Here is a 25,791-nt window from a genome sequence, read left to right as displayed (position 1 = left end):
ATGGACAAAGCATACTAATATATTATATGGAGAAAATTGTGAGTTGAATGTTTCAGGAAAAACTTTATTTCACACGAGAGGGAATCAACAGACAAAATAATTATTGGTAAAGTGGATTTACAGCCAATGGAGACTGTAACTGAAATAGAACTTAGCAAGTATGACAGAAAGAAGATTTCATCTAAGCTAAACGAATTGAAGAGGATTCCCGCATTTAATTTTGAAACTCACGATATTATTCAATATAGTTGGATAACATTTATAACTATTGTGATAATAATGTGCCTAATCTATGTTAAAATTCTCAGATCCAGGTTTCGTTCAAAAACCTGTACTTCGAATTTGGAGGGGGACAGTAAAGCAAAGCAAAAGGCCACACTTAATTTTAAAATAAATAACAAAACAAGGCAAATACCTAAGAAACAGGATCATTATGCGAATTCCAGTGAACTCAATATGATAACACCGTGGACATCCAAGAAGGAACGTATCAACATGAACAATACGTAATTGATGAAACAAAGGGATATTAATTTAATGGTTATACGGTATCGGACCACCACCGGACCACCAGGCAGGAGGATATCTCGGGTATATAAGCAATTCACAAGTGAACTCGTCATTCTCACACCAGCTCTCTATAGTTAAGGTCGTAGATTAAGTAAAAATTGTAATTTGTTTAAATAAATTATTTTTTTTAAAAGTAATCTCGACCGAGTTATTTTTACTTGTGAATCGTTTATGTAATATTGTTGCGAGATAACTATAAATAATTATAAAATCTATTACCATCATACACGTCACAAAGAGATCACACATTGCTGATAGACATCCGCTGACCCGTATCATATTTTGGGCATGAATATGTAAAGCTTTTTTTCTGGTCGGCCCCTCGTCTACATCAATATACAAAAGAGCAGACACAAAATTAAATGTAACATGTTGTAGTGAACGTCCACTTGTTAAACACTGCAGTATTTTATTATAGAGTGGTACATATTTAATTATTACAGATCTATGTTCACCCTGAAATATTCATTTAATTTAAAATCAATTTCAATGTGATAATCCATACATAATTTTTGTATTCGTTTTCCTTACGTTCGACAACAAATAAGCACCCAATGTAGAAAATATATTGATTTGTAAATTCAATTCATACGTATTTTTCAATAGATTTAATAGATCTTGTATTTCATTTTCTGCCTCTTCATGTCTCTTATTAATGTCCTGAAATGAGAACAAGTATTAATGTAGATGTATTAGCAAATACCTAGGCTAAAATCATATATCCAATATATTTTAATTAATAAAATGCCTATATAATTTTTAATTGAAATGTTACAAAAAATTATTTAATTTAACCTTAGATTCAAAATTTACCATTATAGATTGAATTAGTTGCTCCAATCTTCAAGTTTTAATTTTAAGTAATTAATGGAAATTAAATCAATATAGATACATTAAAATTATAATAGTACATTAATTGTACTTTTATAATATTCTTCTGTGAATAGGTACGGTCAGAAGTAAACTTTGGATAATTCTTCAATTTGGATTTTCGCGCTCGCAAATTGCAAAAAAAAAGTCCTGACAGTAGTACTTAACGTTTAGAAATTTAATTGGTACATATAAATAAGGCAGACGTAAAGGTAAGGATTTCTCTTTTCTTCTTATATATTTATCTAATATCTAAACGTGATTCATATTGCTTTTAAAATCATAAATCGGATGTCATATAAATCTTACCGTTCAAATCTAAAAATACAAAGGAATGAATTATTATAGTCGAGCCAATTTAATAGGCAACATTTGACGTCTATCAATTTTATCTTCGAAGAGAGGTAACCTGCTTAAAAACATCGATTAAAGTGATTTAATCGATACGGATTTGAAACATTTGTCAATCGAATTTATTAATTTATGATGATTTTTATTCACAAGTAATCAATGCATTCGATTCTAGATGTCAGATTTCGATTTTTAGAGTAACGTCTCTGGTATTTAAAAAGAAAAAAGGTTTATTGACACAAAATTGTAGCGACGTCAGTTCTTCAATTCAGAAATTATTTATTATGTTTAGTATGGTTTATCAGTAAAATGAAATCTTAAAATTACTTGTATCGGTCATTATTATTATAAATATGTAATCATATTTGAAAAAAGTTAAGCAAATGTGCAGTTCTAACAAAACGAAATATCATGTTATTCTATGTCGTCGTTACTAGGTTACGTTGTTGAATTTTGTTGAACTGTCAAATGTTGCCTATTAAAATGGCTCTACTATAGAATATTTTATTTTGTAGCACGCGTCAACGGCTCCCTAGAGTATATTAATTGTTCTGTGGTCAACGGTCAATTCACATGTCATTTGTCAAATGTCAATTCAATAGGCAAAGGTTGGGCAAAGGCAACGGCAAGCGCTCTGTACACAGAGTACTTTTATATATATAGGTATAGAGGCTTTACTCGGCGGGTTCAGGAGGAAAGTGATTGACAGCGCCATCTGTATCTACAAACTTGCAACTTTCCTGCGATGTATATAACTATAGATCTACTATCATTCCTGCTTTGAGCCTTGTTTGTACTAAGTTTTGTTAATTTATTTATTAATCCCGTAATTTACTCATAGTCAATGGAGAATACGTTTACTAAATTGACTGAGTAAATTACCTAACGGATTAATAAATAAATTAACAAAACTCAACTGTATTCAAATTAGGATGCAGAAAATAAAACCATATATTATGATAATCAAAATAGTTTATTTCTCACCACAAACAGTTACATGATTAAAACTAATTAAAAATTTTGGATACAATTTTGGTCATACATTAATCTTATGTTTTATCTTGCCAACTTAACTTAGAATGATAAGTTGACATGGGACGAATACTAGCGTCCTATGTCAACTCATCATAGAATATTAATTAAGACTCCGAAAAATTCTCCCACCTTTGAAATTTAGCATTTATGATGAAATTAGGTGCAGATTACAAGAAGTTAGTAGTAAAAAAAGATCACACTGAAACACGTTCTGTTTAAATTATGTACGAATGTATCATTTCGAAAGGAATCTCACAATTTTTCGATTTCAGAGAAACTTCCAAATTTCATTTATGCGTTATTACTTTTACTGAACAATAAGGTCTGCTAATTATTGTTATTAATTGTATTTTAATATCCTGATTACATAGCTTTGTTTATTATTAATGCATTCTTGATAATTCTCTTTTATATAAAATAAGACTGATAGTTCAGTAGAAGTTACAGCGTGAAAGTGAAATTAGAATTTCATTGTCTACAATTTAAAAGAGTTGGATTCATATAAATAACTATACTAAGTAGGTAGTACATTCGTATATAATTATACAGAAAGTATAATTATATACGAATCACTGTGAGGATTTTTCAACAATCAGTAACAAACAACTTAAAAAATAACTAACAACTAATAAAGAAATGGTAATAATATCCCCTAATTTTATCAATGCCAAATTACATAGGCGGGAGGGTTTTGGTAACTTAAGCCCCGTTGATTGGACTATTTAGGCTGGTTTTAGAGTCATGCTGATGGTCCACAGTGACAAGCCAGTACGCTCAGCGCTGGCGACCGATCGATGTCATTCTCAAATATTCAAAGCCATAGCTCTATACATGTATGTCGGAGAGGCCACCGGATGGCGAGTGGTTATCTCGACCATGGAGATGATCTAGTACAAATCCCCCTCATATCAACTGAATTAACTCCAAGTGGACTTTGTCGATGATACGGAAATTGAAGCAACTCATGGGATGCGAACAGATGGTAATGCGTTTGCTTGAAAGGTACCTTAATTATGTTTTTTATTACATATACTGGCCGTTTACACACTAGCGAAGGAAAACAAAGAGTTGTGTTCAAAATTGGTAAGTTCACTTGAGGTTGATACGAGGGAGATCCGTACCATTACAAAATCTACATTACTACTCGCCAACCTGTTCAAGTGTTCATGTGCCATAGCTTTAACTAAAGCGCTTCATAAGCTACCATACATATTGACTTGTCAACGCAGACCGTCAGCACACTGTAAAACCAGCCATAAAATTAGATTTTCTAATACATAACCAGAAAGGAGAATGCTCACGCATCATTGAAAAAAAAACCCAGCTTCGGCAGAAAGGAGTTGTATTTCAAATTAACAATAATGTAGTGTGATAAAATAATAACCGGTTACGATCGTGATCCTTACTGGCAAACATAAAAAAATGCAATTTTGTTGTCTATTTTAAAAGTAGTATGTTCCCCGATTTCTCAAAGACGCCTGGACTGATGAGGAAAATTCGTTTTGTCTGAAAGGGTATACTTTCCAGGTGGTCTCATTATTAAAAAATATCCTTTTTTTTTGGAGGCATTGGGTCATTTCTCAAATACGCCTGGACCGATGTTGAATTTCTTTTTTCTGACCTGTTTATTAAGAAAAGTATACCCCTTCAAAATAAAAAAAAGGAATTAGGAAAGTTCTTTGAATAATAGGGGAACATACTACTACTACGAAATACTTTTTTTATGGACAACTGGATAACAAAATTGGAAATTTTTATATGTTTGCCAGGAATCACGATCATACCCGGTTATTATTTTATTACACAATATTATTATTAATCTATAGTACAATTCGTTTCTGCCAAAGTTGATTTTTTTTTGAGCACCCTCCTTTGACATTATTCTAATAATTGCATTACATTGTTGGTACAATGCATTATTATAATAATGTCAAATTTTCCTCTTAAAACATCTTTTAAAATATTTTTGTGCTTTGCACTGCATTGCATCCTCATCGCTGTCTATATTTTTTTTGCCCGTTAAAATTTTATTTATATTTTTACAATATGTAAATAAAAAAAATCGACTAACTAAATTAATTAAAAAGTCTATTAATTTTTCTTTGTGTTCAGAGCATGTCATAAAATTAAAGTCTAAAAATAAAAGAATTATCGTTTTTATATTTTCCCTTAGAAATTTTTGTTTTAAATTAGTAGATATTATTGTATTTATTATATCTTGCATGTTGGATATTGATTCCAAAAATGCTGGGCTTGGGGTGGAAAGCCAACGACGATTGGCAAATTCTTTTCTTTGTATAAAATCATTTTCAATTTCACTATAGAGATTACCCTTACAAACCTCACAAGACCTAAATATTTTATTTTTCGTCTTTTTTAAAAAATATCCCGATACATACTGTAGAGGCCCCATTATTTGGGGCTGACTTTTTTCCTCTAAAGGTGTAAGGGTAATCTCGTTAACAATGTCTAAAGACATATCACCAGTAGTCGTAGGTTCCTTATTTTTAGTAACGATGAGGGCATGTAGTGCATTGCATTGATCTTCTTCACAATTTGCTCCAGGGGCATGGACACTGGATAGGTTATTGACTAATAACGTTGTTAATGCTGATTGAAATCTTTCAGGTGTTGGATTTGTGTTACGGCACCCATGGCTTCTTATAGCCCCAAAGAAATTTTCGATTGGGTCTTGGTTTAGGTGCCGCATCCATATAGATGTAACATTGTAGTCAATGGCTAACATTTTAACTAATGTTTCTATGCCTTCCAGTGTCCATACCCAATTATTAATGGTAGGTACATTAGCAATTTTGTTTTCATCTGTGATAAATTTCATGGATTTTAAAACTTTTTTTGCTTCTCTCCAAAATTCGTGATGTTTGGAATTGGGTGTTACAGGTCCTAGGAGTGGTTTTGCATACCTATTTTTGACAAAGCTGCCATTCACAGAGTCAAAAAGATTATCAAAAAAAAGTAGTACATCTGCAGTCTCCTTACATTCGTCTGGAAGGATTCCGTTATCTGTAAAACAATAACAATTCAATATTAGAATTTAGATCATTTATGCTTTAAAATGTCTGTGCACCTAATGTACATGTTATGTGTATGCTTTGGGATATGTGTTTGCATAGTGGTGTACCATTAAACCTACATTTTAATTTAAAGAGTAACTGAACCCAGGTAATTGCAATAACCAATATTTTGAAATATAATGGAAATATTTAAATTCCGGCAGATATTTAATCTAATATTGTTGCACTAAGTTTAGTTGGCCATTACAAAAAAAACATCTCTTGATCTTACCTGCAAGGTATCCCATAGTAGAAGAGACAGATCTACTGAACACTTGACTGGCGTATTTCACTTTCATCTTCGTCCTAGTCGGATCAACGTGGCTATCAGTTAACTTAGGCACTAATCGTATTCCTTTATATGCAGGATTTTCTTGATGTAGTTTTATAATGTGATCCCACTTAGCCGTCTTTTCTTTATCTGTTTTATACCTTAAATTTTTCTGTAATAGGTTGTTCCTTATTCCTTTTAATAAATGCGGGGGATCATACAGTGGAACAATTTTTTTATCATTAATTATAATTATTTTTGTTTCTTCTCTGACTTCTTTTCCACTTCTCAGCATATGTACCCTGCTTTCATGTAAAAGAAGATTTAAGGCATGTCTATTATTAGTGCCTTGGTCACACACTGTAGCCACTACGTTGAACCCAGTTTCTTGTAGATTTTGTATGATCGTTTTGATTTGTAAAGCCAGCTCTGGGCCTTTAGTGGCCGCCTGTGCAAATGTATAAGCAACAGGTTGCTTATACTTTCTTATCAGACCCCTGATCATAAAAACCTGTGCATGGTCTGCGAATTCTTGTTTTGTCTCGCGTCCATTGTTCACAAAACCTATCACCAAATCTTTTCTCTCATTATAAGTTAAATTAGGCTTCAGAGACATTTCATCGAACATTAGTATGCAGAGTCTGTCTGCTGGTTTCATTTTATTTGCTCTTTTTTTCAGCTGTTCAAATATATTATTATTGATACCAGGCTTTATATTGGCTTGGTTCAAAAATGTATTTAGTATTTGCTGTGAAGGCAAAACCAACATTCTTCGCAGAAATCGATAGCCTTTGGGGCTTTGCTTCAGCATTGCCAAAGCCAATATTTTTTCTTCAGTAGAAAATCTTCTGCCTTTTTCTTTCTTTTTAGACTCTCTAAACTGCAACATGGTTAAAAGTTTAGCAGCACTTGGCATATTGTTAATAGTAGCTATAAAGTTGCTATTCTTCATAAAATTTTTGGCTGCTTTTAATTGCAGGGATTGTTTCTGTGCTCTGTTCCGACACTTCGATAACTTAATCCTAATGTTTACCAATTTTTGGTATAAGGATCGCTCATTTTTGGTCATTTTCTTATGAGTCACTACTTTTTTAGCAGTGTTTGGACCTGCAAATAAAATTAAGCTTTTAAAAACATGCTACCTTAGCTATTATTATATTAAAGAAATTATTTAAACAGAAGTACTGTCCAGCAGATCAAATGTATAAACACTGCTGTGCCCCATGGCTTCAACCATTAAGAGTTGTAGAGTGAAAGATAAAGGCAGTGGAAATGAACATAGTACTCTATCTTTAGGTTTCTATTTCTTTTTTCTTTAAAATTTAAGTAAGGGCCACTCACCATATTTATCCTCCAATTTGTATTCTTGTATTTCAAGATTCTCAACAACTGTATCAGGTTCAACAGTAGCTGGAAAACGAAAGTTATAATTAAGTAAGTTTATAGTTTTAAAACTATATAATTATGTACTTTTATAATATTTTTGCATAATGTGTTTTTGCTGCTGAACTGTTATATGTATAGTAAAACCTAAAATTTGCAATTAGCTAAATAGTAAGAAAAATTTGGATTATATTTAGATACCAACCTGGTGCTGGTGCTTCATTTTCTTTTAATGGTTTTTGGGAATCTTGAAGTGATAGTGGTCCTGAAACAAACACAATAGGAAAATTGTTATAAATGAATTTTATGTTGCTGCTTGCTGTTGCATGAAATAAATTTGCATTAAATTAAATATATATCTGCTCTTAAAATAATTCTTAGAGCAGTTTGAAAATTAAAAATGCTTTCCTGTAAACATCAACTTTTCTGTCAGTTTGTGTGTAGGGACCGATATATATATAACAGGCATTTATCCTTTAAATGCCAATTTATAGAAAAACTTATTCAGATAGTTACTTTAAATCAAAATTGAAGTGTATGGCTAAGAAATACATATTTTTTTGCATGTATTGCTTTTGCTTGGCTAACTAGGTAGCCAGGAACTGATAGCATGGGCTTAAACCAAGTTATTACCAGCTGGGTTAAAAGTTGTAGAGGTTATAGTAAAACAAAACATGCAAAAATAATATATGCACTTACGAATACATAGTATTACTTTGGCTGAGCATTATTTCAGTCACTGTAGCAGTTCTGGTCAAATTACAAGTGTAAAATAGACATGCTAAGTAACATTATCTCCTTAAATCTTCTTGAAGTGTTGACACATCAGTTATAATGTTATAAAACATTGTGTAACATGACAATATTTTGTTACAATTTACATACTTTTGAAGATTTTCTCACAAAACAACTTGAAACTTTCAGACAACAAGTGTTATGAAACATTCTATAAGATTATAGAATGTTTCATTTTCATTACACAACTGCTGTGTTAGCACCTTTATGTGAAGTTTAGGTGTAGGTACTGACCTTTTGAAGTAGAAGGTAAATTTTCAACTTCCCTCAATGGTTTTCTATCAGTGCAGATAAATTTTGATAAAGGTCCTGCAAAAATAATATAGACAATTTTAATAAGTTCAAAATCTCGTTTTGTTTCTACCAAAGTGTAGAAACGAAAGAAACAACCTCTCTGTTGTAAAAAATAATGTTGAATAACACATTGAATTAATTCAAGAACAAACTGAATAATATCTCTAAATCCTAAGGGTAATAAATATTATCTTCCATTCCAAATTCTAATTCAAATTTCCTGAAATGAACAGGTTAATTCTGATGAAACTTTCTAAATTATAGTAATGTTTTACTAGATACAATACATGCAACATTTATTTTCAATTTAATGTTATATTATGACAATAACATAAGGTGCCATAATTATTATGACACATTAAAAGCCTATAGCTACTAAAATATATACTTAGCTACTATAGATTTAATAGACAATTATATAGCTACATAGTTTACCAACCTGGCATATGTAATGTTGGAACAGCTATGTTAGAAATTTTGTTGTAACGGCAACAATATTTCTCTTCGAAATGAGCATGACAAACTCGACGAAGTTTATAAATATTTTCATTGCTCAGACTCAAAATTTCTCCTCCAATAGCATGAACCCATGTTCGGAAACGAGCAATGTCCTTATCAGGGTTTGGAAACCAATGAAGAACTCTGTAAGAGCCTGCAAAAAAGGAGTTTAAGCATTACATTTATAGAAAAAAAACTTGTGACAGACCTATGATATAGAATTACTTCAATTATTATTTTTAAGAGCATCTTCTCCATTATATTTATCTTTAAGACAGTTTAAATGCATAGAGACTATTTGTGTACTTTTCATTATATTATGTTGCAGGCATATTTCTATGTACATACCCCACTTTCTTAATAAACCCCCTTTCTTAATAAAAAATAATGACGTCCAGAGAAGTTTCAAGCTCATGTAATGCAAAAATAATAATACATGAGCTTGAAACAAATATTTATAAGAGCCCTTGGTCAGTGGGTTGTTATGCTCGTCAGGGCCACACCTCATGTTCACATTGTGGAATGCAATAAATGTATTGAGTATTGAAATAAGCCTGTCTGTACGCGCATTACTTTCAAAAGGCCATGTTTTACTTTCAAATTGCACCAGTGCAAAGACAGGGCGTATGAACTGGTTTGGTATCAGGTTTGAAACAGTCTGGTTACGTACCTTCGACTTCCACACACTGAGGAACACAACAACGTTTACTAGACATGGTAATGTCACTTAGAAGCACTATAGTCTCAGAGTCTCTATCTCGAAAAATACTAGAACAAACACTCGACGCTAATCGTGAGGAGCAAGGGCTCAACTCAACGAATTCACGGAGAAGCACTAGTTTGATGAAAACACTCGACGTAAACCCAAGGAGCAGTGGCTCAACTTGAAGAATTACGGAGATTCGGAGAAGCACTAGGTTATAAATTGATGAATTTATCAACAAAAACAACCGGCACTAACGACAGACAGACCGCCATTGATTGTTGACAGCTTGTTTCATTACTGCAAGTAAAAAGTACAAAATAACTACTACGACGCGAATTTTGTTAATTATTTAGATCAAGTTTTTACTGTTTTAAATTAAATTAAAATTATGGCAGTTTTTATAATTTATTTGTTTAAACTATATCTCAAAATATATACAATGATGATAACATAAAACTACTAAAATTTTTTTTTTTTTTGAATGGTAACATTTAGCATCCACCATACGGATTATAATGATTCAAGAATAAAATGGTCACTTCGTCACTACAGCTGTAATGAACTAAAACCGTACTTTCAACTTAGTCGGCTAACAGCAACAAGCGCCATCTGTATCTACAAACCGGAAATACATGGTTTTATAATACAACAAAATTAAAAAGGCATTCACTGTAGGACTTGTCACTAGATGACGGTGCTCTTTCAATTTGGTATCATTACTTTCGCCCAGTTGCACGGTAAAATGTTCTAAGATTGCACAGCCTGGCTCTGTATCATAGAGGAAGGATGTATAATGTGTATAACAGACTGCTCTGTATAACGAATCATAATATGGGAAATGCGGCTGTGATGTTTGTCTTCGTATTTTTGGAAATATAGTAATATTTTAAGAAAGAGCTATTAAATAATAAAGTGCAGGCATTGTTGGTGTTGAACAACTATATTTTTTTTTTCAAGATCTTAATGCTGAGCAAAAATGGATGTTGGTGAATTACTCTCATTTAAGGTTGTTATTATTGTTATTTTGTATCGTTTAGTTGTAAATAGTAGTTGTAATGAATATTTCAATAGTTAATTATATTCCTCCATAGCCCACACCCACTCCAAAACGTCCCAATGAAGATGAACTTGAAGATTCAGATGATGAAAGTGTGCGGTCAAGTAAAGTACGTCGTCTAGTAAAATCGGATATAGAAAGAACTGTTAAATCTCTTCCAAAAGAACCAACTATTACTGACAAAGAACGTGAAGATATTCTTAAATTCGTAGAAAATGAAGTAACAGAGGTAAAAATTTATTTTACATTACATGTTTACTTACTTATTAATCAATTTTAGATTTAATATGAATTAGGTTAATATTATGCTATTATTATTCAGGGTGAAGTTCTAGATGAAACTGCTGTAAAAAAACTAGTTCTTAATTTCGAAAAGAAGGCTCTGAAAAACAGAGAAATGAGAATTAAGTTTCCTGACCAACCAGAAAAATTCATGGAGAGTGAGTTAGATCTATATGAAGCTCTGCAGGAATTAAGTGCTGTAGCCACTGTGCCAGACCAGTATCCCTTGTTGGTGGACTTGAAATGTGTTAATTCAATTTTAGAATTACTATCTCACGATAATACAGATGTATCTACAAAAGTTGTTAATTTATTGCAGGTATGAATTTAAACATGATTTAAATAAAGTATTATATATTTTTTTGCTTTCAATTGTTCTTAAATCATTTAACTTTTTAATCATAGGAGTTAACCGATGTTGATATATTGCATGAAAGTGAGGAAGGTGCAGAAGAGTTGATAAATGCACTAGCAGAAGCAGAGTGTCCTTCGTTACTTCTGCACAATCTTGCTCGACTTGATGAACAAGTACCAGATGAGAGGGATGCTGTTCATAATACCTTAGGTATATTTGTGTTTATTATGTTTAATGTTGTCTTGCTTTTCTAGTAGATAATTAAGCATGATCAAGTAACTGGGTAAAAGTAAGGCTTTGTTAATACGAATAATATATATCATAATTGATAAACTAGCTTTCCACCCACGGCTTCGCCCATGCAGTCAAAGAAAAGCCCGCATAGTTCCCGTTCCCATGGGATTTCCGGGATAAAACCTAACCTATGTCCTTTCTTGGATATCAAAATATTTCTATACCAAATTTCATGCAAATTGGTTCAGTAGTTAAGGCGTGATTGAGTAACAGACAGACAGAGTTACTTTCGCATTTATAATATTAGCATGGATTATTCAATTGTAATTCACTATTCCCAGGTATAATTGAAAACATAACAGAATTTCGCCCTGAACTATGTGTAGAAGTTGCCAAACAGGGTTTTATTCAGTGGATTTTGAAAAGACTCAAAGTAAGTAGAGCAAACATAAAGTATATTAATTAAAGTAATTAAATAATCTATAGACATATTTACAAAATCTTATATGATCTGTTATTTCAGATGAAGGCACCATTTGATGCTAACAAGTTGTATGCAACAGAAATATTATCCATACTTCTGCAGAACACCCCAGAGAATAGGAAATTACTTGGAGAACTTGATGGCATTGATGTCTTATTGCAACAGTTAGCTGTAAATATTTTTATTTGCCCTAATATTTTATATTTTCTGCATTGTGGATGATCATCAACATTATAATATGAGAATATTTTTCATGAATTATGAAAAATAATTTGTTGCAGTACATGTTATTCTATTGCAATGTATTTTTTTTAAACAAAAGAACTTAAATTATAAAGTAAAAATGAGTACAATAACAAAATATTATAAGATGAGAAAGATGAAAATGTATGGATTCTATGTTTTCAGTTTTACAAAAGGCATGATCCAAGTGGTGCTGAGGAGCAAGAGGCAATGGAAAACATGTTTGATTCATTATGTTGCGCTCTCATGGAGCCTAGCAATAGAGACCGATTCTTGAGAGGGGAAGGTCTACAACTTATGAATCTTATGTTAAGGTTAGTTACTGTTGTATAAATAAAATGTTAATAATATCTATATTTTCATGAAAAACTTTTGTTTAGGAAAATGAATTGAACAGTTACTAATATGTATATACTATGTTTTTGTAGGGAGAAAAAGATGTCGCGAAATGGCTCATTGAAAGTATTGGATCATGCACTAGCAGGCCCTGATGGTCGAGACAATTGCAATAAGTTTGTCGATATTTTAGGCTTACGTACTGTATTCCCTCTGTTCATGAAAACACCAAAGAGAAAAAGATTGTTAACAGTTGATCAACATGAAGGTTTGTTTAAAGTAAAAACATTAATGATTTGCAATTAATTTACAATACTTGAAAATGTTTCTTATATATAATATATGTTTATTTCAGAGCATGTAGTATCAATAATATCATCTATGTTACGTAACTGTCAAGGCAGTCAACGGCAAAGATTACTTGCGAAATTTACAGAAAATGACCTGGAAAAAGTGGACAGATTATTAGAATTACACTTTAAATACATGGACAAAGTAGACCGTATTGAAAAGGAAATGGAGGTATACAAATAATATTCTACATAGATGAAATTAAATTTGTTCGAAAAATTTTAATCCATATTTCTCAAAATTATTTTAGCAAGAAACAGAAGATTTAGATGATGATGCACAGTATTTGAAGCGATTGTCTGGGGGTTTGTTCACTTTGCAGCTCATTGACAGGATTATACTAGAGGTATGGTGAAAATAAAATGCAAGAATTATTTAATATAAATTTTCAAATGGCGTAAAGTTGACGAAATTGAATAACTTCCTTTATAAAGAGCATGGGACATTTTAGTATGAAGCCTGGTATACCTACCAATTTGCGATAAAAAAAAAAGTCATTTTGGCGGCAAGAGATGAAACATGTGCCAATCGATAGTACATCAAAATACAAATAGGAAATACTCTTTGGTAAAATGTCGTAATTGATACGGTTTCGGAATAAATAAGAGTTTAAAAAAAATTTTTTCTTTTTAGTTTTTTTAATTATTTGTTACTTCTTACACTTAAATGTTAAGACAAAGCATATACAACTTCTAATTTGTAATAAGTGACGCACCGCACGTGCGTATCCCTAGCCCAAAGTTGGTTTATTACTTTGGTTTAGATAGTAATGCAACATTTTAAAACCCTTTTTTTACAAATTAGAAGTTTTATATGCTTTGTTTTAACCTTTAAGTGTAAGAAGTAACAAATAATTAAAAAAACTGAAAAAAAAATATTTTTTTTAACCCTTATTTATTCCGAAACCGTATCAATTACGACATTTTACCAAAGAGTATTTCCTATTTGTATTTTGATGTACTATCGATTGGCACATGTTTCATCTCTTGCCGCCAAAATGAAGTTTTTTCAAAATTTCCAACTTTAGGTATACCAGTTAGGTTCCTTGCTTTTTGTATTGAAGCTAATATTTTATACAGTATAAGATAAAGTGCTCTTATTTTTCAGGTATGCACAGCAGGTCCGCCATCAATAAAGCAACGTGTGCAGCGTGTTTTATCTTTAAGAGGCGGTTCATTGAAGATAATAAGACACGTTATGAGAGGTATATAAATCATAGCCTTAATTTAATTGTATTTAGAAGTAGAATCACCCCTTCTTTAAATTAAAAAATAGTATTTCATAATTACTATTTGTTTCAGAATATGCTGGCAACTTAGGTGATGCTGGCAGTGAAGAATGGCGACAACAAGAACAACAACACATACTTCAACTTGTTGATAAGTTCTAGAGTGTTCTCGAGTTTTAGATAAATAGAATTTAAATAAAAATAAATATATTTGAGCTGTTATAGTCGTTTTATTACTAATCAGAGTTAACACATTTGTGTCACCTGTTAATAGTTGGTAACATTTAACAACAATATAATATAATACCTTACGTAACAATTTAAGTAGCGCCAATATACATAATGTAGAAATATAAGTACCAATACATGATCAGATAATTATATAATTAAAATTGTTTTCTTTCTCAATATGTTCGTTTGTAGCATATTTAAACACAATGATGTAATTTTATTTGTACCGCAATCTTAAGTACACTATCAGCAAAGAAGAAAAGGATAATGATTACAATAGCAGAAATAATTAAAAAATAATTGATTAGGTAAAAATAGAAATATTGCAACTTTTATAGTTTAAAAAATTAAACATAAGTACTTTATTTTATTGCACATCTGTTTGTTAAAGGCACGTTTTATCTTTAGAGCCACTTACTTATTCTATGATTTCCAACATAAAACAGTTGATGCAATTTTAATTTTGTGACATTATTAATTATATAAATAAGACAGCAATATCCTTAATTTGTAAAATAGTACGTCCAGCGTCGACGAAAATAATTGAATTCATTGGTTTCTAAACAATATACTTCGAATAATAAAATCGATCACAACCTCTCTCAACACACACAACGGCAATTAATAGTAAACTTGCACATAATCCTAATAGGATCTAATAAAATTTTCTAAATACTCAAAAGTGCATGTTTGTAATGCTGTTATAAACTAATAGCTAACATAATATAAAAAGTAAGAAAAAAATACAGCGTTATTAAACGATACATCCTATGAAAAACAATTTGTATTTTTGTCAATTTTGGACTTAAGACTTTCTTGTGGTCATATAATCATGAGTAAAGAAATAAAAAAAATGTACTGAGTGAACTTCAGTGAATAATTATTACTAATTAATATGGATGTCATTTAAAATTTATACTTTCACAGATAAAATTCATAAACCTTTTAGATTTCCATGTAAGACCCTAAAGACCCTCTAAAGAACTATTTAACCATCTCACACATATAACTAATAAACATTTTTCATTATAATTGTAGGAGTGAGTATAGTAACAAAACCGAAAACCAAAGCCGCTAGTCGGAAGGCACTACGTGTATGTATTGTGGGTAAAGTTTAGGGACAGTCTTTGTTCATCATTTTAGTAAATGCTTTGGGAATGTCTTCGTTAGTCTTGGATACGTTGCTGCTGCCGAGCAACGTGGGCGCCGCGATCGAGCCCGTCTGTATACCGTGGGCGGTCTTCAACAAGTCATAGTTTATCTTCTCCGACACAACCGAGTCCTTCCTGAAATAGTAACATTTTAATCAAAATAATGGAAATAGAAGCTAATATTAATCGAAATACCTAATAAATTTCATATTGAAAACTGTAAAACTATAAACCGGCCAATATAAGAAAATTTCTAATAGATTTTCTAAAATTCTCAATTTTTTTTAGTTTCTACGTTTTATCCTCTGTTCAGAGATTATCACTTTCATAAACATAGATTCGGATTAAGTAGCATTTCTATTTCTTTTAAATGTATCTGTTAAGTTGAGAGCAGTGGTGGCTCAGTGGTGAGACCTTAGACTTCGAATCGATAAGTCCGTGGTTCGAGACCAGGCGAGCGCGTAGGAAATAAATTGATTTTTCAATTTATCTGCGCATGTTGTAACATCACCACTGCTCGAACGGTGAAGGAAAACATCGTGAGGAAACCGACATGTCGAAGAATTAAAAAAGTTCGACGACATGTGTCATCCGCCAACACGCACTTGGCCAGCGCGGTGGATTATGGCCTGTAAGGGATAGGAGGCCGTGTCCCAGCAGTGGGAACGTATATGGGCTGATGATGATGATGATGTATTTGTTAATATTTAAATGAATGACTCACTGGTAGGCGGGGTGTTGCGTGACGAACTCGCGCATCCAGGTGGCCATGGTGGAGATCTCCCCGGCGGCGCGGCGCTGGATCAGCTTGAGGTACTGCTGCACCGAGCAGTGCGTGTCCGCGTCCACGTCCATGCCCGACAGGTACGACTCGATCAGCGGCACCAGACCCGGGAACACGCCGTCCTGGGGACACGTGTATTGTCAATAGACCGCTAGATTCAAGCAAGTACGCTCCATCGAGTACGATAGGTGGATTGGGGCACATCATTCCAACTTATAATGTACAACGTTAAATATAGAAATACTACAAACTAATCAAATTATGTCATACATATTGTATAAAAACAATTGAAGTGATCCCCTTGGAACAAGATCTAGTAAAAATGATATTGATTAGAATATATTAAAACGGATAACTGTCTAACAACATGCCTTTCCGTTGACGATCTCGTTGATGGTCATCTCAGCGTAAACGTCGGCGTCAGGCGAGCGCACATCGCGTCGGAACCAGAACTTTTCCTGAGTGCACGCGCCGCGCCGCTGTGCGCGCTGCATGTTCTCGTCCACCTGCACAATAACATCTCATAGTAATTTGTATATATGATAGTATCTTTTAGTCCTCATTAGTTCTGCTTTTTTATAATTTTTATATTAATTATAATCTATTTTTGTTTGATTGAATTTGAGAAATTATATTTATTTTACAAATTTTTATAAATTGTTAACATACCTTACTGATAGGTAGAACAAAGTTCAACCGATAGGACAGTATAACGCGCGTGAGCAGCACCACAAAGCAAACATAAGCCGCGTTCTCGAAGTCCGTGAGCTGCGCCTCGCACGGGCGGAACTCGACGCGCCAGCCGATACGCGAGTTCGGCGGCGGCGGCTTGAAGCGCATCGTCTGCCAGTTCGTCGACTGAATGTTCTAGAACATCACGGGTTTCTATTTGAACGCGTCAATTCGATGTATTAAAAAGATCTTACATGACACTCCTTTATAAGTATACTAGAATTAAAAACTTATAGGTACTTAAGGTACTTAATATTAACCTACATTTGATAATGCCACCACAGCTAATTCTTTAAAAAAAATGTATGTATGTACATTGATGTTAAATACATATTAATTAATTGATGCCATTTTGTTTTGTATAGTCGAGCCAATTTAATAGGCAACATTTGACGTCTATCAATTTTATCTTCATAGGGTGGTAACCTGCTTAAAAACATCGATTAACGTGAATTAATCGATACGGGCTTAAAACATTTGTCAATCGAATTTGAAACACATGTCAACAATTTATGATAATTTTTATTCCGAAGTAATCAATGCATTCGATTCTAGATGTCAGATTTCGATTTTTAGAGTAACGTCTCTGGTATTTAAAAAGAAAAAAGGTTAATTGACACAAAATTGTAGCGACGTCAGTTCTTTAAATCAGAAATTGTTTATTATGTTTAGAATGGTTTATCAGTAAAATCAAATCCTAAAATTACTTGTATCGGTCATTATTATTATAAATATGTAATCGTAATTGAAAAAAGTTAAGCAAATGTGCAGTTCTAACAAAACGAAATATCATGCTATTCTATGTCGTCGTTACTAGGTTACGTTGTTGAATTTTGTTGAACTGTCAAATGTTGCCTATTAAAATGGCTCTACTATAGAATATAATAATATGAATTTTATTTTAACAAAACTTCATTATTAACATTTTAACTAAGCTTAAAAAAAGGTATGGTGTATTTTATGCCTACCTCAAAATGGTCAGTGTCATTTTCGTCATCTTGGTTGACTTTTTCAGAAAACAGCGACACGGTATCCCGAATAAACAAATGAGCAACGTGCAACGCAAGCGGGTGGTCGATGCCGCCCTCGCGAAGGCGTCGGTATATGTTGGGATCGTGCACTATTTGAATATCATTGTATCTGAGAAAAATTGTATGATAACATTTATAACTTTTTTACTCTTAATTACTAAAAATTTTAATATTTTTCTTCATACTCCCAAAAAAATTATGAAAAATTTGCAATCATTTCGAAAGTTACAAAGTAAAATGAGTCATTTCCATATCTTATTGAGCTAAACGTTAACAAGTACGATAGCGAAAAAGTTAATATGTAGTTTAAAAAGTTCACGCACTTCTCATGCTCCGGGGACAGATAGGAGTCGATGGAGTCGTAGCGTGATTTCTGAATTCGGAACTTATTATTCTTTAGTGGTTCGAGCCCACGCTCCTCCCGCGTGCGGCAGTCCACTGACGCGGATATTACGTTCCAGCGACAGTCCACCTCCGTGAGGTAGCCGCGATATATCGGCGACGCTGCCGATAAGGCCAACTGAAACACGCAATGATGAAAGGAATAAGCTTGGATATATTAATATTTCAATTTTTCATGAGTGGAAATCACACATTTGGTTCAAATCTGGGGCATCGTAGTTTTTAAATCAGAAAATAAGTCGCGTATTGAAGCGATAAAAACTCATTAATTAAAAAAATTAGAAAAATAATTATTATTAACTATATGTAGTATCTTTGAAACAAAAAAAAATTAATTGATCGTTTATATTTTATCCAAAAATAACATTATCGCATTTTAAATAAATATAGGAAATTATAATTAAGCATAACACAGATAAGGTTTTTTTCTTAGCTAGTAGAGAATTAAAACATTTAATAAATATCTAGTTGTTTGTTGATATCTGGCCTTGTAGTTTTTCACAAGTATAATTTTAATAAAATTCAACCGAATGTTGCTCTTAGACATAGTTACAGTCTCATAAAATAATTAAAAAGTCGATAACCTTGTGTCGGATTGATAACCAAAGAAGTTTTACGTACTTGTATTTACAATGTAAAATGTTAATATGTAGAATTATTGACTACTAGATTTCCGCCCGCGGCTTCGCCCGCGTTTGCAAAGGATAACCCGCATAGGTCCCATTCCCGTGGGATTTCCGGGATAAAAAACTATCCTATGTGTTAATCCAAGTTACCCTCTATATGTGTGCTAAATTTCATTGTATCGGTTCAGTAGTTTTTACGTGAAAGAGTTACAAACATCCATACATCCATACTTACAAACTTTCGCCTTTATAATATATATTAGATATTAGATTAAGTGATAATAATATGTAATTAAAGATTTCAATGAATCTATGTTACGGCGAAAGTCGTCTACGTCATGCAATTTTAAATTATTGCATTCAAATCACTTGACCAATACAATCATATTGCACATAGTAAAAAGTACTTAGTTTATTTACTTCTCCAACTTAAAAGCACCAAAAATTTATATTCACCATAATTGGGCATAAAGGTGCTAGTTGATCGTAGAGAGTGCGGGCCTCTGTAATGCAGCATGCTTGGAACGTAAGCTGCAAGCAACAGCAGCCCATACCCATCCCCATTGCGTCCATGTACACGCAATCGGGCTGAGCCACTCCCTTCTCAAGCTCGTGATAATTATCTACAGGTATCTTTGTATTGACATCGCGGAATACTGTAAAGAAACGTTTATATGTATATCGTTAAATTAAAATTGTAAATAAATGCATAAAACGCTAAAAAATAAATCAAAATTGAATAAAATTTCCTAGTAGTAGACATAGGACAGGATTAGGTTAATCAAACTGTAATGCTAAACGGTAGTTTTTTCAACTCCACTATTTAATAGTACATGAAATTTTTTTTTTTTTATATTTATATTTGTAAGTAATCAAATATGTGATCATGCATTTACGCTTTCATGTAAATTAATAGATAGGGAGGCGAAGATGGGAATTTTCTGCAATACTCGAGCGTGGCAGTTTAAGATGTGAGAGATACCTTAGACCTAATAGAACAACCTTGTTAACTATTTAGCTCTTTAAGTAGTGACGCGCGCCCAGGATAGACGATCAGATTAGTAAAAAAAAAATCGATAGTCTGAAATACTCGAGCGCGTCAGATTACGATATTGGGGGTTGATTTTAGTGTTTTAAGACTAAATTTAACTAATCTGACGATAAGTCCTTGACGCCGCCAAGTTATAGGGTCGCGAACTTGTAAAAAAAAAAAACGTTAATCCGGCATTCTCGAGCGCGATTGTTTTTATTTTTATTTTGAAGAATATAATCTAAAACTTACTAAAAATACAAAATCTGCCGGTTTCCGCGTGACCGGAAGTCTGGAGGAGCCATTTCGTCTTCCGAAAAACGCGTTGCAGTATATAAGTCGCGAACGATACATTTTACAAAAAAAAAAGTTTGAATAAACAGAAAAGGTAATTTTATTTTACACAAAAAAGGTCTCTTTACATTTTTGTCCAAAGTTAAAACTTTTTGACTTGAAGCATCATAAAAACTCAAACTCCCGGTTTTTTGAGTATATCTCGAAAACTGAGGGTGTTAAGAAAAATTGATATGAAATAACGATGATTAAAAAAAAGAAACTCTCAAACCTTTTTCGGTCAGATTAAAAGAACCCACCAACATTTTTGTCAGATTAAGAAAATATGCTTTCAGGAGACCGAGATAAACCTCCCCTATGAAAATCTGACGCGCTCGAGTATTTCAAAAGGACTTTTTTTTTCTGCATTTTCAAAAATTCATCGTAACTTATCGTCACGCCGAAATCGTCAGTTTTTTTAAGGGGAGCTTCCTTGGGGCCTACTTAACACCCCTTCCGAAAATCTGACGCGCTCGAGTAAATTTTTTTTTGTGCATTTTTGACGAATTAATATGCCTAGCCCCACCACGCAAACCGGCAGATTAGTATACCGTTCTTATCAGAGGCACTTGGGGCATACGTAGTATGAATATCTGACGCGCTCGAGAATGCCCAAGTAACTATTTTTTTTTACATTTTTGAAAATCCGTACACGCCAAACCCACCGCTAAAATGGTTTTTACCATAGAAGCTTTTCTTTTCGAAATTATTTTATCTATCGATTTTGATAAGTCTCGACGGCGCCGTTTAATTACGCCATTTAGCTACCTCGCCTCCCTATCTATAAGAAGACAATAACGAACAGATGTAAAAATATGCATATAATTGTCTTATTCGCGTTACGAGCAGTTTTTAAGACGATCACTATTCACGAAATTACGTACGATTGTTTGAACAATGGTTTGTGACGATGTTTGAGTATCGAGGCGATGTTCACAAGAATGTGTAAATGCGCCATGATGACATATTATCATCATTGATAAACAAGGATAAACGCTTCTAGTTACGATTTTAATAGTTGCTTTTTCCTTACGTAGTACACTATAATATTATTCAACAATAAATATTTAGATTGGTAAACTTTAACACCCAAAAACTATTAGCTTCAATTAGGAAGCAAAAGAGTTATTGCACATGACTTGCGCTTTAATAAAAAAAATACCTAATAATAATTGTAAACAACCATACACCATATTTTTTACTATATATTTATAATTAATGACTTGCAGAATAAACATTGAATCATTGATATTATCATAGTATGTTTTTACCACTTGCGGTATAGATATGATGATATAGATGATATATATATGATGATATATATACTTCCTGGCTCCTGCTCAAATGAAAATAAAACTTTTATATATGTTATTGTTTTATACAAATATTTTTTATACAAGTTATTTATTAGTCTAATGCTAATGTAACATACTTGGTAAATTTACTGCCATCTTCTCCCCTCTTCTGTGTCTTATGTTAGATGTTAGGGTCTTGAAGCGAGGGTGCCCTGGATAGATGGATTCATCAGGAAAGAAGTGTGACCTGGTTACACCTGAACTTGGTGTTGGTTCGTAAGGTGGGCTTGTAAACCCTGGACAGCCTAACCTAGAAACATTTATCAATATGAATTCAAAGTTCAAATCAAATTTGTTGTAGAAATTATATTTATTAAATGAATTTAATTTCTTAAGATACACTAACAATTTTAATATATCAATGTGAAAAATATTGCATTACCTTGGAAAATTTGTAATACTCATTATAACTTCACCATCTTTCAATAATGTACTAGCTTCAGCTCTACGAAACTTCATATTGGCCTCTACAATATTGAAATGTGCTAAAAGGCCTCCATAAGGTTTTCCTGGTGTACCCTCTATCATATATGCACCATACTCTGGCCGCCACAAAGATTTTACATCTAATAAGTAAATAACAAATTGGATAACTTAGCACACATTTATACTGAATAAACAAATTAAAATCAAGTACTTATTACTAATAAACTACCATTAATAATTACTAGAATATTTATTATGTTTTTTACAAATGCTATAAATGAGCTTGCAGGATATCAATATAGAAAATATGAAATAATTCACTTTATGGTCTTGAACAATTGTTGTTGAAATATCACTCAAATAACATGAAAGCCTATAAGTTTACATTTCTAAACAAGTGCCGTTCTGAATGTTTATTCAACATGTAAGTTGAGTTATCCTTTATGTTTTCCAAGCAGCGTTGATAAAGTCATAAACTGAGAAATTATTTAATAACTAATTATTTTTTTATTTTCAGTGATTTGTAAGAACAAGTTTTTTGTTATGTAGGTACATAATTGATTCATAAATTTGATAGACAGCGTATATTCAATTTGATAGATAGCCTATATAAACGAGCATTACGTATGAATAACATACAATTAATTATTGACTGTAATCTGTTCAAGGCATTTTTGAACAATCATCATTCTATGTGTGTTATCTTATCTAATAACAGTTAACTGCTTCTACATAAAGATAGTACAGAGAAGATCTAAATGAATATTTTGAATTCATATATTTTATACAAAATTTTTTGAATGATTACAATAATTGATAATAAAATATTATAAATAGTTAAATAATAACTATTCTTAATATTTTAAACCAACAATGAGTCATGTGCAATGAAGTATGAAGGCCATTACATTGAAGTCAATTCATTATAAAGCAATTCAATCATGACACAGTAGGTTTAGTAAAAATGAATTCATATTATCATGCAAAAAATTAAATTTAGACCAGATTCATCATATAAAAAAAATATGGAGTAGTTGTAGATAGGGAGGCGAGGTAGCTAAATGGCGTAATTCAACGGCGTCGTCGAGACTTATCAAAATCGAAAGAGAAAATAATTTCGAAAAGAAAAGCTTCTATGGTAAAAACCCTTTTAGCGGTGGGTTTGGCGTGTACGGATTTTCAAAAATGTAAAAAAAAACAGTTACTTGGGCATTCTCGAGCGCGTCAGATATTCATACTACGTATGCCCCAAGTGCCTCTGATAACAACGGTATACTAATCTGCCGGTTTGCGTGGTGGGGCTAGGCATATAAATTCGTCAAAAATGCACAAAAAAAAAATTTACTCGAGCGCGTCAGATTTTCGGAAGGGGTGTTAATTAGGCCCCAAGAAAGCTCCCCTTAAAAAAACTGACGATTACGGCATGACGATAAGTTACGATGAATTTTTGAAAATGCAGAAAAAAAAGTCCTTTTGAAATACTCGAGCGCGTCAGATTTTCATAGGGGAGTTTTATCTAGGTATCCTGAAAGCATATTTTCTTAATCTGATAAAAATGTTGGTGGGTTCTCTTAATCTGACCGAAAAAGGTTTGTGGGTTTCTTTTTTTTAATTATCGTTATTTCATATCAATTTTTCTTACCAATTCAGTTTTCGAGATATACTCAAAAAACCGGGAGTTTGAGTTTTTATGATGCTTCAAGTAAAAAAAAATTAAACATTCGACAAAAATGAAAAGAGACCTTTTTTTGTAAAATAAAATTACCTTTTTTGTTTAGTTATTTAAACTTTTTTTTTGAAAAAGTAAAGTTCGCGACTTATATGCTGCAACGCGTTTTTCGGAAGACGAAATGGCTCCTCCAGACTTCCGGTCAAGCGGAAACTGGCAGATTTTGTGTTTTTAGTAAGTTTTAGATTATATTCTTCAAAATAAAAAAAAAAAAATCGCGCTCGAGAATGCCGGGTTAACGTATTTTTTTTACAAGTTCGCGAGCCTATAACTCGGCGGCGTCAAGGACTTATGGTCAGATTAGTTAAATTTAGTCTTAAAACACTAAAATCAACCCCCAATATCTTTATCTGACGCGCTCGAGTATTTCAGACTATCGATTTTTTTTTACTAATCTGATCGTCTATCCTAGGCGCGCGTCACTACATATAGAGCTAAATAGTGAAAAAGGTTGTTCTATTAGGTCTAAGGTATCTCTCATATCTTAAACTGCCACGCTTGAGTATTGCAGAAAATTCCCCTCTTCGCCTCCCTATCTATTGTTAGTTTAAACATATTTTAAATGAATAATATTTACTTTGAGGATCTTCTAGTTCTTTCTTTTGTAATTCAGGTAGAATCTCATCAGCTCTCAGGCTAACTGTTGCACGTTGATTTTCATCATCAAATTTTACTATAATATATTCTACCTGAAAAACAATGTTTTATAATTTTATAATAACTTATATTTCCGACATGTTTACAAAAATGGACGGATGGTTACCGACCCAAGGGCCGCAACATTATGTCCACCACACAGCACCATAGTTACCTAGTTTACGTACAAGAACACGGAAGTTTTAAATTAAATAAAAAATTAAAGTCTTACCTCATCCCCCCATTTAAGTACATCTCCAGTACGATCTCTGAGTTTCTTATATAAATTAATGAATTGTTCAATTCCGTGCTGGCGCACATGTTCTGCTAAAGCTTTTGTTTCTTCCCAAGTCAAAGGGCTTCCTTCGGTAAGTAATCCCATTCTAAGCACTTGGATTCTAAAAGGATTAACACGCGATTTGCACACACTTTTCAAACATACACCACTATAACAGAATTTTCCTAATATTGAAGCAATGTTCATTTACTGTATACAGTAATTGGCTTCGCGGTGGTGAAATATTGTGTAAAGTATAGTTAATTTAATCGATTTGAGTGTTTAGTTTGAGGATATAATGCGAACGGGTCTGTTATTATATATGTTTCATAGTGATTGTAAGTATGACTAAGTTCATTTGTACTCAAAATATTTAATTTAAAAATTCAATTTACACAACTAATACAAATGACATCAGAAAGACAACAATTTTCTGTCATTGTCAGGTGATGTCAAAGTCAAATTTTGACTATGCCTCAGCGTAGATTGTATAAAACTTACTTAAAATTTATTTTTAGCTCGAGAAACCCCCATGTAGCCTTTAAAACCTATGTATAAAACAGAGACTACCGCAAACCTTATTTCACAATATTACCCTTCGTATAAAAAGAGCTAAAAATAAGAATCACTA

At 32.5% G+C, this 25,791-nt stretch overlaps 2 protein-coding genes across 2 annotated transcripts; one reads left to right on the top strand and one right to left on the bottom strand.

Annotated features, from left to right (window-relative positions):
- Window positions 1-10,645: 10,645 nt before the first annotated feature.
- LOC123705729 (beta-catenin-like protein 1) lies at window positions 10,646-14,637 on the top strand. Its single transcript, XM_045654714.1, has 12 exons — window positions 10,646-10,853; window positions 10,939-11,133; window positions 11,227-11,505; window positions 11,592-11,751; window positions 12,117-12,208; window positions 12,299-12,430; window positions 12,668-12,816; window positions 12,931-13,106; window positions 13,194-13,360; window positions 13,440-13,535; window positions 14,297-14,393; window positions 14,491-14,637. The coding sequence occupies exons 1-12, from the start codon at window positions 10,824-10,826 to the stop codon at window positions 14,577-14,579; spliced, it is 1,662 nt and encodes a 553-aa protein (XP_045510670.1). The 5' UTR covers window positions 10,646-10,823; the 3' UTR covers window positions 14,580-14,637.
- Window positions 14,628-25,588, bottom strand: LOC123705728 (glutamate--cysteine ligase catalytic subunit). Its single transcript, XM_045654712.1, has 11 exons — window positions 25,116-25,588; window positions 24,825-24,936; window positions 22,475-22,658; window positions 22,170-22,342; window positions 19,831-20,030; window positions 18,670-18,866; window positions 18,284-18,455; window positions 17,253-17,450; window positions 16,955-17,089; window positions 16,524-16,705; window positions 14,628-15,934 (listed from the first exon to the last, which is right to left on the bottom strand). The coding sequence occupies exons 1-11, from the start codon at window positions 25,365-25,367 to the stop codon at window positions 15,763-15,765; spliced, it is 1,977 nt and encodes a 658-aa protein (XP_045510668.1). The 5' UTR covers window positions 25,368-25,588; the 3' UTR covers window positions 14,628-15,762.
- Window positions 25,589-25,791: the final 203 nt, after the last annotated feature.

The sequence above is a fragment of the Colias croceus genome, chromosome 2 (genome assembly GCF_905220415.1).
Source record: "Colias croceus chromosome 2, ilColCroc2.1".
Taxonomy (NCBI): Eukaryota; Metazoa; Arthropoda; class Insecta; order Lepidoptera; family Pieridae; genus Colias; species Colias croceus.
The sequence above is the reverse complement of the archived record's forward strand: the minus strand, read 5'-3'. Positions and strand labels throughout refer to the sequence as shown.